The 12469-nt window shown below is 32.9% G+C and overlaps 2 protein-coding genes across 3 annotated transcripts; one reads left to right on the forward strand and one right to left on the reverse strand.

Annotated features, from left to right (window-relative positions):
- Window positions 1-2949: 2949 nt before the first annotated feature.
- LOC124459951 (fibrinogen-like protein 1) lies at window positions 2950-3337 on the reverse strand. The gene is made up of 2 exons (XM_047009856.1): window positions 3142-3337; window positions 2950-3077 (listed from the first exon to the last, which is right to left on the reverse strand). Exons 1-2 carry the CDS (start codon window positions 3255-3257, stop codon window positions 2969-2971), a joined length of 225 nt encoding a protein of 74 aa, XP_046865812.1. The 5' UTR covers window positions 3258-3337; the 3' UTR covers window positions 2950-2968.
- A 6258-nt stretch (window positions 3338-9595) lies between these two features.
- LOC111518736 lies at window positions 9596-10401 on the forward strand. Of its 2 annotated transcripts, none has more exons than XM_023176348.2 (3): window positions 9596-9760; window positions 9817-10044; window positions 10107-10401. In XM_023176348.2, exons 1-3 carry the CDS (start codon window positions 9697-9699, stop codon window positions 10334-10336), a joined length of 522 nt encoding a protein of 173 aa, XP_023032116.2. In that variant the 5' UTR covers window positions 9596-9696; the 3' UTR covers window positions 10337-10401. The 2 variants fall into 2 exon arrangements, 1 of the variants encoding a protein (XP_023032116.2); XR_006953847.1 differs by having other exon boundaries at window positions 9597-9760; window positions 9833-10044.
- The last annotated feature ends 2068 nt before the right edge of the window (window positions 10402-12469 follow it).

Genomic DNA, 12469 nt, shown 5'->3' on the forward strand with positions numbered 1-12469 from the left:
TTTTGTCCTTTTTGCCCATTGTCTGTTGCGGCTACTGCAAAAACCATGAAATTTTTTTTTTTGCTTTTTGGCCAAATGTTTTGTCATTTGGGTAAGGCAAACTGAATGACTGACTGACTTTGCCTTTAAGTCTCTGTCTCTCTATTCATTATGTAATTGATGTTAGAGAATCAAAACCTCCTATTCCCTATCCACCATATACACATACATATATACTCATATATGTGGGCCCTAATGATTACTCTCTCTCTCTCTCTCTCTTTCGTTCTTGCTACTTTTTGTTATTTTGTGGACATCTGCCGCCCTGGGGATTTTATTTGATTTAATTTGCTGACATCAGAGAGAAGTTTTTGGCGGCCTGCATCCTCATGCCATTATCCTGATTTCGGTTTTATTGCCTCAGCTCCTGCTCCTGCTTCTGCTTCTGTCCATTGTAAGGCTCGAGCTCGTGTTGTTGTCATTTTATTGCTGTTGACTTTAGCTGTCTGTGTATGTCCTGCAACATTTGGGATATTTTTCTATTGCTTTTTCTTTCCCCCTCCACAAAAGAAACCAAAATTAATTTACTTTTTTTTGTCGTATTAGAAAAACTTTGTGTGCGCGTGCTGTTTGTTACGTGTCCTCTTTCAGTAAGAAGAAAAGAATCCTGTCAAGTTGTCCTGTCTCCAACCACGAGTGTAGTTTATGGGTTTTTAGTTTTCCAGATGCGCAGCTGTTGATTGTCGTTAAGAAGTAGACCTCCACCATTTTCTTTTTCATATCATATTCATAAATTGATATTAAACCAATCGGAATGAATTTATATCGCATCAAGTGGTGAAGTTTGAAAAAAAAAACATGTTCTAGAAAAATGAGTCTCTTTGAAAATATGTAAAAAATTTAAGAAATTTGAAATTCCAGTTTAAACTGAAGCAATCCCATTAGAACCAAGTAGAAGGACAGCAAATAAAGAAAATTTATTTTTAAATCTAGTTTTAAACTATAACTATAACTAATATTAAATATTTTCGTGTTTATCAATATTTATGTTTCGATTTTGTTCTTCATTAATAAAAGTTAACACTAGTTTTCAACTAAAATGAATCTCAGAACACATTTGGTCCAAAAAACAAATCTAACTCTATATATGTACATATCCTCTAAGTTTTGAGTTATCAGTCGTCGTTAGTCATTTGAGACTCAATTTCCTGACTGTCTGACTCTCACATTAACATAAACCATATTGTATTTGTAATATTGGTATTGTTTTAAAAATTCTATCCTTTTGGTGTGTCTTGTTTGAAAGGAAAACATAGAGCAAGATTGTCTTATCGATTGAATACATCAAGATGTTTTCCTCCCCGAATTTTTGTTAAACAGTTGCAATATCTTGATGTAAGCATAAAATTTGTTTTGTAAAGAATGTAAAATTAAAAAAATGTTTTTTTGACCAAATGTGCCAATGTGAAAGAAATATAAAATTTAAGCAATGTGATCAAAATTATCAATCTTGGTGTATTTTGATATTTTTAAAATTGTACCTACAAGTCTTTTTAATTTTTCGTTTTTGGCCCATGACATCTACACCTACATCTACCCTATATTGATAATCTTTTATGTATTTCAATTTCTCGTTAACCTCAATGCTTGAGAAAAATTATAGACATTTTTCACTGTTTAAAAGGGAAATGAAATGAGATCCCTAAAAAAAGATTATAGGATTATGAAGTTGATTTACATATTATGTATCATTATATACTTTTCGAATCTTATGACAAATATGTGTCTGTACAATACGGCTAAAGAGATATATGGGAATACTTATTTCATATGCCTAAAAACTAGCTTTCTGCGAGTATCTCAAGAACCAACAAGCTCTCGAATTCAGGTTATGGAAGACTTTTCTTCAATTCGGAAGTTCAATTAATATCATTATACCTTACACCCCTATTGTGAAATGGTATATTAAAGTCGCCAAAATGTATGTAACAGGCAGAAGGAAGCTTCTCCGACCCCATAAAGTATATATATTCTTGATCAGGATCAACAACCGAGTCGATCTAGCCATGTCCGTCCGTCGGATATTGACTATTTAAAAATTTTGCCACGCCCATTTCCGCCCCCGCAAATTAAACAAGGCTGATTTTCTCGAAAACTAACATAGCTAAAGTCACCAAATTTAGTATGTATACTGGCTTAGTATGCGCGCAGAATATATATATTTTAATATGTTGCCATGCCCACTTACGCCTCCATAATTTAGAAAAAACCGATTGGCTCTTGCAATTTTTTGACCATCGCAATTAAATTTGGCAGACTAATTAATCTTATCTATTTCTACCTACCAAATTTCATTGAAATCGGACTAGAAACGTATGAACGTATTTTGCTACGCGATCCATAATTGCAGAATTGGCCGTTGGCTAGCGTTGGCGGCGCTAGAGTGCTCGAATGTTTGTAGATTGAGCGAGATAGCATATGGTATGAGGGCATGTTAAAACAATTTAATAGACATACATTTGGTTTTCGAAATTTTAAATATGTATTTGTTTCACCTGGTGTATGGTATACCCAAGTCGGCGAGTCGACTTACTTACTTCATTTCTCTATTAATTAATTTATTTAATAAGTCTATCATTAAGATAGATTTATGTTATTCGAATTGAAATTTGGAACTATCTACCATCTTTAATTTGATCATTATCATCAACCAAAAACAATTTGGTTGGGTGTTTTTTTTATTATTTATATTTCATTATAGTAAATTCCAAAAAGGAAGATTTTGCTTGTAGTTGAACTACAGTAAACATTCTTTTAGTCAGACAGTCAGTGTTGAGACAAAACAGAAAGTGGAAATTGTCCACTCAAGATTGGATCCGTCCAGAAGTTATGTTTAAAAATTACTCATTTTGTTGCTGAAATATCAATTTTTTTTTTTTTATGGCATAGTTTTCCAAGTTTTTTGTTGATTTTGAAATGAAGTCCAACTTTATTTTTGTCGGATTAGCATCTGGACAGATTTGAGAGAAATCCACCAATACCAGCTCATACTTGAATCATCATCGACTTCTCTATTGAAATATTTTCCGTTGAGGCGGCTAATTAAGATAAACAAAATATTTGACAATTGTTCATTCTTGTATAATTAAATTGGTTACTTACGCATGGGTGCAAAATTTATGCCACCAGGCTCCACAATCTTCAGCACAATTACCATCTTTACTTTGATCACTATCTTGATCAAAACTGGAAAATGGTGCATTTAAATTGTACTCCATAGAATTATAAGCTGTTCCTTTAAACTCTCCCACCGACTCCAACTTATATTTCGATCTTTCGTTGCCAATGCTAAAATTGTCATAACTAGCAAATTGGAAAGTTCCATTGTGAAATTCCAATTGCACATAAAGTTCATATGTTTTGGAATTGGTAATACGATGCAAATTCTCCAGACCAATAAAAAATTCTCCTTTCATATTACCAAAGCCATTACGATACTCGGTCCAAGTTCTATTAAAGTCTACGCTGCCATCAAATCGTTTATGAATAACTATCCACCCACCACCTTCTATATCTCCCTCGCAGACAGTAGAAATCGGATCAATCCCGGGAATTTCAATTTGATGAATTCCCGAAGAGAGGCCTTTGCAATTGGGTTTTGGTAGTTTTCCCCGACACTTGATTAAATTTTCCTTAGTTTGGTTTAGTTTTCTTTCAAGTAAATGATTCGAATCAGTCAACTGAGTTTCAGATTCTTCTAACGTTTTCTTTAAGGATGAAATTTTAGAATTTAATTCTCCAATTTTGTTGTTGGAATTCTTTTCCTTAGTCTGATATTCTTCAAATTCCTTGTTTTTCGACTCGAGGTCTATAATTGCTTTGTCTAAATCTGAGTTTTGGCTAGCTAATTTCTCTTTTAGATTGTCTATTTCTCTATTTCTATTACTTTGTTCAGCTAAGCTTTCTTCCTTATCTTTTGCTGCTTGGCGTTGAACATTTTCTAAATTCTCTTTCAATTGTTCTACTTGTCTCTTATAATTGTCTATCTCAGTTTGAGATTTGGCTTTCTCTTCCACCTCTTTCTGCCTGACTGAGTTTGTAATAAAATCGTTAATATTAGCTATCTGTATATTCTGTTGATCAATTTTACTTTGCAAATTCTCAACTGCTTTGCTTAGCTGACTATCTGAGTGATTCTCTTCGAGTATTTTGATTTTTTCTTTCAACTCAATAATATAACCTAGACTGAGTTTCATGGACCTATGGCAATATGAGGCACACAAGTCTTCCTCGTCACTGGAGAATCCACACTCCTATGTAAACAGATTTATCAATTAGTTTGAACTTCACTTTGTACTATTCACTTGGCCACTCACCCCGTGATCTTCCATTAGAAGAGATTCAGAGATTACATGCTGGAAACCAAGAACAAGGAAGAGGCCAACAAGTGGGAAGACAAATGGAAATCTCATTTTGAAGAGTAATCCAGAATATATTTACACTTGCGACTGAGATAATGTCTCTGAGAGCAATGATTTGATTTTGAAATATTCATTGAATTATATATTTTTCGGATTGTCTTGTCGTTTGTCGCGATAAGAATTTATTCTCTTCTTATTGTTAGTGCAAAATCTATTTCAATTCGATTATGTGTTTGCTTTTTGACATTGACCAAAACGATAAGGTTGTGTACAAAAATATTAAAACAATTCATTCTTATCTGCGAATGATCGATCTAGAATCTTACCAAAGGAACCACGTCTCGTCGTGCTGATCAAGAATATATATACTTTATATGGTCGGAGATGCTCCCTTCTATGCGTTGTACACTTCTGACCAAAATTAATATAATCTTTCAATTGTTCTACTTTTCTCTTAACTAACTAAAATTATAATTAAATGTTCACAGAAACCTTGCAAACTATAATGTTAAACGAAAATTGCGTTTTAAAGCTTTTGACAATTTATAAGTAGATAAAATTTAATTTAAAATATAATCAATTTCCATTATACTATTTTTCAAGAGAAGTTACAGGTAATCTTGAAATCTATTTTCTAAGTAAAACTTAAGGTGAAACTTGACAATTTATGAATGGTAACAATTTTAGACACCCTTGCAAAATCAATATAAAAATTTACTTTAAAATATATTAATATATATGTACATATAACTTGAATGACTTAAATATTTGTATTCCCATTTCCGGACAAGTTACAGGTTATATAAAAAAAGCGATTTAAAACAAAAAAAAACAAAATATAGTTTAATATTAAAAAACTTGTTTTATAAAAAAACTTTTTTTTTTACCACCGACAATGTTGATTGGTTTGGAAACGTCTAAACCAAAATTATGATTGCTAACGTCATCGTTTGTATGGCAGCTATATGATATAGTATTCTGATCCGTATCATTCTGGCAAATGTACTGTTTTTATCAATAACTAGTTTATATATCGGACTTTTATTAAAATATTGTTATGATTTTAAAACGCCATATTTAAATTTCTACTAGTGCGCCATTTTACCCCACCCTTAGTTTTAGCATTTTAAACTAAAAATTTTAAAACTGTGAATTTAAAAAAAAAATCAATTACACACCATAAGTTAATACATGTCGGAACCTGTTTTAGTGAACATCTATCAAAATTAAAAATTTATTCAATGTTTTTGAAACCATTTCTCGGCGAAAAAAAATTTATTTTTGAGGTTAAAAATTATATAATCACAAAAATTTCGGTTACTACCTACGACTTGGATACTTCTAAGTTTATTATCCAAATATAGCCTACAAAAATGCGATCTTAGGACACTTATCACTTTTTGGATCGTACTATTACATTTCAAGATAATTCGACTGCGCCGGGTCGCCCCATGCGCCGATTAGCCCCACTTTCCCCTATATGTATGTATGAAGTCTGGTCTAATGTTGGGTGCTGTTTAGCAAAAGCTTGCCATTTTTCGAAATCCCTTGAGTTCTGAGGGGTTCCCCCCATGTGGGGGTGGGGGCGGTGCTCTCGCTTGGCCTCCCTAATCCGGTTTAATCCACAAATGTTTATTAGATTACCCTTTGGGCGAAACGACTCTCTTTTGTAAAACAAATATACATAATGTTAGTATTATCGTTATAAAAATTAAGACCGGAATTAATACGTTTTATAATGTTTTTTTTTCGGAGGTGCTTAAGAACAATAATTATACCCTTGCAGAGGGTATTAAAAATTGGACAGATGTTTGTAACGCACAGAAGAAAGCTTCTCCGTCCCCATAAAGTATATATATTCTTGATCAGCATCAACAACCGAGTCGATCTAGTCATGTCCGTCTGTCCGTCCGTCCGTCCGTCCGTTCGTCTGTATGAACACCTAGATCTCGGAGACTATAAGCGGTAGAGCCACCAAATTTGTTTTCAGTTTCTAATTCCAATCATTTTTGTAATAAAATATTAGTAAAAAACGTAAGATTTCACAAAAGAAAATGTGGTTCTGTAAAACATTAAACACTTTCAATGTATCTCCATTTTGTATTTCTTCTAGAAATATTCCTAGTTTTATTCCTTGGGAAACAAAAATATCTTTCATACTTGAATTTTTGTTTAAAATGCTGCCGCTCCATTGATATTTATGATATTTTCAACACAAACCAATCAAGTTTATGGCGGCCATATAAGTAAAGTATATATAATTTTGTTTTTAAACCTCGCCAGAGAGCACGAGAAATATTAAAAACAAACCTCGCATAAAAACAATATTCATATCATATAAGATATATGGTCGGCGGGTATGGCTTGGGCTTGAGACCCCCCCAATCAACCATTAACATGTTCACTAATTTTACGAGGCCATATAATAAACGTTTCGTTTGGTTTTATTTCGTTTATGGATTGTGTTTTTTCTTCTTGTCTTTTTTTGCCAACGATTTCTTTTGTCTCCAGTCATTTAATTCGATTCGGAATCTGAATCTGAAAACCGAGTCATCTGAATGCCTGGACGTGTATATTATAAAATTTTATGCGCAATTGGGGCACAGTTAACAGCAAATTCTCAGATATCAAAATCAAAAGCTCATTTCAATACAAAAGGATCCCGTAAAACCCTCTACCACTTCACCCGGTGGGCTGCCGGTGATCTAAAAAAGACCAAAAGAAACTTGTCAACAATATTTTACGAGCCCACTGAGATTTTGGTCAAAATGCCCGAGGGCCAAACTTTTCGTTTGTTATTACTGAATATTTGATGCCCTTAAAATCTTTTCTTTTTATGATCTAATGGAAGAAGTAGTTAGGATCATTTCTGGAAGAGTTAAAGCTTAAACTTGTCTATCTTATCAATATGCATATAACTAATAGACTTACAACATGTCCTTAAAAGTATCTTAATCGAAATTGAAAGTTTGCTAATAATCAAGTTCTTGTGCGATCGTTTTCAACAAGTTTAAATGGAATGTACATAATATAGCCAATCAATATTGAAAAGTTTAAGTAAGTAAACCAGAAACTGAAAATGCATCATAATAAAGATAATAGTTAAAGTATAAGAAGCACAAAAGATCTACTCTTGTTTTTCCTAAGATATTCAATGGGTAACTTTCAAAAAATTTCAGATATACGTTTTAGTTTTGTTTTAGATTGGGTTTTCAAAACAAAATATAAACATATTGGAATTGTTAATTTCCCTCGGCTACGTTTTCTCTTTATCGTCTTTATTTTATTTCACAAAGACTTTAATTTTAATTGTTAATTCTAAACAAACTTGAAAATTAAAGATTTACAAATTTACAAATGATCCTATTGACTACATCTAAGATGTAGCTTAGCAAAAAGATGTAGCTTAGTGATAGCAAAAAACTTCGAGTTAACGAAGGATCAATATTATACCCAGAAATAAACACTTTTTTGATATACCCTAACGAAAGGGTATAAACTTAAAGTAAAAGAAAACGTTGTAAAATCGAAATCAAAACAAAAAAACGTTAAAAAGCAGCACCAGCTGCGCTTCTCCATGGAGATCGACGACAGCCATATTGAAAACTTGATGGCCAAGACAGTTGCGAGGGGAAAGCGGGGTGTTGCAGTTGGCTGTGTGGCGGAGTGGAGGTGGAAGAGCAGGCAGCAAAATGGAGTTGCCGCAGGCCCATCAATGACGATGATGATAACGCGGGGAGCACATGGAAAACCAAAAATCAAACCAACGAAAAATCACCCGAAAACCAAAAACCATAAACATAAATAATAATACAATATGTGTATTATATGACTTTAGCCTGGCCATCTACAATACAGATATATATAGGTATATACATATGCGCATATCAAATTGTTGTTGTTGTTGTTTTTGGTTTTAATTTATGATGTTTCCCCGCATCGCTATTAGAAACATTTCTTGTTGTTCATTTTGATCATGTCGATCGTTTTGTAAATTATCGATGATTGATTTGTTGTTGATTTCTGTTGTTCGTTTTTTCTCTCTTTTTTTTATTTTTTTGTTTGGTTACCCTGCACAGTTTTACCTCAATTAAGTTGAAGCTAATAATTCGGCGCCAACAACCAACAATATGGCGTCTTGTCTGTCCAATGAGCATATGGTCGATCCACATTCAGATCCTAAATTTTATTTATGCCCCGTCTATATAAAGTTGTCTGTAAGCCAACTGACGCATTTGGCTTGAACAAGTCTCGCTTCAGTACAAACAGCCAAAGCAAAAACTTTAATGAATATTCATAACAAACTTCTAACTAACTCCACAAAAGGCTGTCGATGTGTTGTAAAGGCGGTTACAACAAAACGATTCAAGTAAACTAAAAATAATTAATGTAATCTTCAAAAGAAATCAAAGTAATCCAAAAGTATTCAACCATTATGTACATTTGAAGCTGCAAAATGAAGTACTAATTATACAAATGATATGTCGAATACAATTGTGGAGCGAAAAGAAACATTGGAAATAGGCTCTCGAAATTAAGTCCAATTGAAAGGATCTTTATGCGATTTTGGAAAGATCGATTAACGAACTGAACTATGCTGAGATAATTCAATTTTTGGAAGTATTCTCGTGTCATTTTGTGTCCAACTTTTTTGTTTGCCGGATCAAGGTCAATAAAACACAAGATTTTATTCATTTTTGGAATATTTCCCGATACATTTCGACATTTTGATTGATCATGTTTTATTTTTTATATGAAATTAGAGAAAAACATTTATTTTAGGAAAGGAAAATTATCCTCACATCCTTTCTAAATCTTTTGTACTCAGCTATCACCCATCATTTTTAAGCTTAATAAATTTCCCAATTTTCATTTTTTAAAATGCAAGACTTTTGTAAACACCATTTTTAAATTATTCTGGATTGTTTGGTTTCTGAACAGAGCAATATGAGAGAAACAGTAAAGGAACATACTCTAAAAATATTTTGCCTGGAAAATTTACTCAAAGGAACTAATTCATTACGTTCAGGCTCCAATTTTAGATTCGAAACAGGAATATAATTAACTATCCACCTCTTAGCCCATGATTTTCACTTAATACTACAGTTTGCTTATTTAGATGTTCGAAATATTTCCAAAAATTTTCCTGAAAGCATGACTAATCTAAAATTTTAAAAATTATTTACATATGTTAAACAAAGTTGAGAGTTAAAACACAGATTTCCAACAATTTCATTTCATTTATTTAAAATGTTTTATTGAAAACCCCAGGACTCTTTACACAAACAATCAAAAAATGAAATTAATTTTATTTATAATCATTTCCTTGATTGGAATGGCAGTTGCCAATTCTGTGTACGGTAAGTGAATTGTCAGAGATATGGAAATCATGAATCTATATTATGCATCAAACTAGATAAAAGTCTCTTTAGATCTGTGGCAAAGATTGGAATCGATGCCACGGGCATGGAATGTAGCAATTGCTCGTCAATAAGGAAAAAAAGCTGTTCCATAAAAGACACTAATTACCTATGCTCATTCTTTGAAGATCGTTGGAAGGTTCTTTTACTGCCGGATCCAGAGAATTATGCGAATCAAACACGTCCATATGAGGCATGTATGCCGCCCTTTTATACAGTGGTTGGTATGTAACGTTTGGTTCCAAAAACGAAGCTAGAAAATGGTCACGATTCATTTTGTTTCCAGGTGTATTGGAGTCATTTTGTTGCTTCTGGTCACCCGAAACGGGTTGCAGACAATTGAAGAATTCACAAAACACTAATGAAGACTGCTCCATGTGTACTGAAACGGAGAAGGATATGTATGGTGATTCTGTACACAAATATTGTCCTTGCAATGGAGAACTATCAAATTCTAGAGGCTCTCTAATTATTTGCTACCTACTAACAATATTATGTATTATGGTTTCAATTTAAATGAAACCTAAAATCTGCCCCTATACACTGTACATACTTACATACATATATTGAAAAATAATAAATGATCTAGTGCATCCTGTTGTTGGTGTGTAGGGGAAACAAATTACAACATATTTGGACAGCGTCATGGTGCAAAGCACATGAAGAGAAAACACATTAGGGCAATCAAACAAGAACCCAAAAAAAAAAATAAAAACACAAAAACTCAAATTGAAATTGATAATGGAGGAGAGCGAGAGACAGAGAGAGAGAGACTGAGTGAGTGAGTGCTGCAGAGGGAGACTACTAAATCGATGTAGTCTTCTAATGCCCAGCAGGGCCATAAATTTTCCGAATGTTGATGCCGCTGTTGATGATGCCGAAAAACCAATCGCTAGCCAGCCATCCAAATAGCGACAGCCATTTGGGGATGAGATGAGCCGAGGCTGAACTGAACTGAGCTGAGATGTGATGCGATGATGATGAAGCAGCAAAATTTCGAAAATGGACGTGGAACACGCAATATCCCAAACAATGACTGACTGGAGGGCGTTACAATGTGTCTGTAATGTTTGTCTGTCTGTCTGTCTGTCTCTCTGTCCTTTCTATGTGTATTTCTCTGTCTATCTGCAGCCTGCGGCAGCTGCAACCAAGTGCTAATAATCTCATAGTTTTGGCCAAACAATCAATACCATCAACCCATGGTTAGAAACGATCCAAACGGGCTGTCCTCTCCTGCTCCTGGCTCTTGCTGTGGCTCCTGCTTCTGGAAATTGAAAATCGTATTTTCTAGCATTATCCATTTATTATACAAGTTGTCGTTGTTGTTGTTGTTGTGGTTTTTGTTGGCTTGTAATCGCCGCATTAATATAATCTGTTGCCACAAAAACAAAAAAAAAACAAAACCCAAAAAAGGAGGACGAAAAAAATGAGTCTCTGAGTAGTCGTTGGTTTTTTTTCTGCTCTTTTTTTTGCGTGCCATTTGGCTGAAGGCATTCACTAAGCTGATTTCAAATGCAAAACGTTTCCTCAGCCCCTCTCCCCATCCATTTGAGTCGACTGAGAGCCTTTGGGGCGTTTGTTGATTTTTCGACTTTATCTTTTAATATGCACAAAATGGCATGTCAAATCTTTACAATTTTTCAATCAATTTTCACGCCCCGCAAAAAAAAAACGTTTTTCGTTTCAGTTAGTGGAAAGTTTTTTTCAATTTTTCTTTGTTTCTGCTATATGAAATCATTAGTTATCACCCAAACAAGAATCGTATAACAATATCTTTTTGACATATTTTAGCATCCAGCTCTCAAGACGTCAATTTTGAAAATATCATAGACAAATGAGTAATGACAATGCTGACAAGCCTCAAGACTAGCTCCAATATTAATTGGATAAAAATGATTTCAAACTATTTGGCTTTGAAATTTCTCTTTTAGGTAAACATACATATTTTATAAGCAACTAAAAAGTTAAAGTTTTTTCATAATATGAGAAAGCAGTCTAATTAGTTAAAGTTAGTTGTAAAACATTTCTATATAGTCCAAATTTTTAATATATTCAGGTTGCTAACTAAACGATGGGGACAAATCTTAGCCTTGATCGATTTTGGGTTCATGCTGTGTGATAATCTGGTTAGATCGAAAACCAATTGAGAATTATAACGTAAAGAAGTAAAAGAGAGGCAAAGCTTTTAATATCACTGTGCAGAAAGTTTTCTTCACATTAACGGCTATTACCTAGATATTAACTAGTTTAAGGGCATGCTATTAAAAATTTGGCCATACAAATTTTAATCTTGATTAAGTGATGTTATATTTTTTATAAAATCTACTAGTTCTATCCTCAACACAATATTTTAATACTAACTTCAACAATTTTATAAAGCTATTTCCATTTTAGGGGTATATATAAAATGTAATTTGATTAATACAAATTTAGTTTTAAATCATTTTAACTTTAAATGAGTGAATTGAACATTGGATTTGATTTGATTCAAAATAAGATCTAATATTTAAAATATAATATTTTCCCATTTATACATTTATTTTAGTAATTAAAAAGAAAGACATAAAAACAGATTACTAAAGCATATTTTAGAAAACTTTAAAAACAAAGTCTCAGAAATGATATTTATATATATAAATTTGATTTAAA

Source organism: Drosophila willistoni (assembly GCF_018902025.1).
Source record: "Drosophila willistoni isolate 14030-0811.24 chromosome 2L unlocalized genomic scaffold, UCI_dwil_1.1 Seg168, whole genome shotgun sequence".
Taxonomy (NCBI): Eukaryota; Metazoa; Arthropoda; class Insecta; order Diptera; family Drosophilidae; genus Drosophila; species Drosophila willistoni.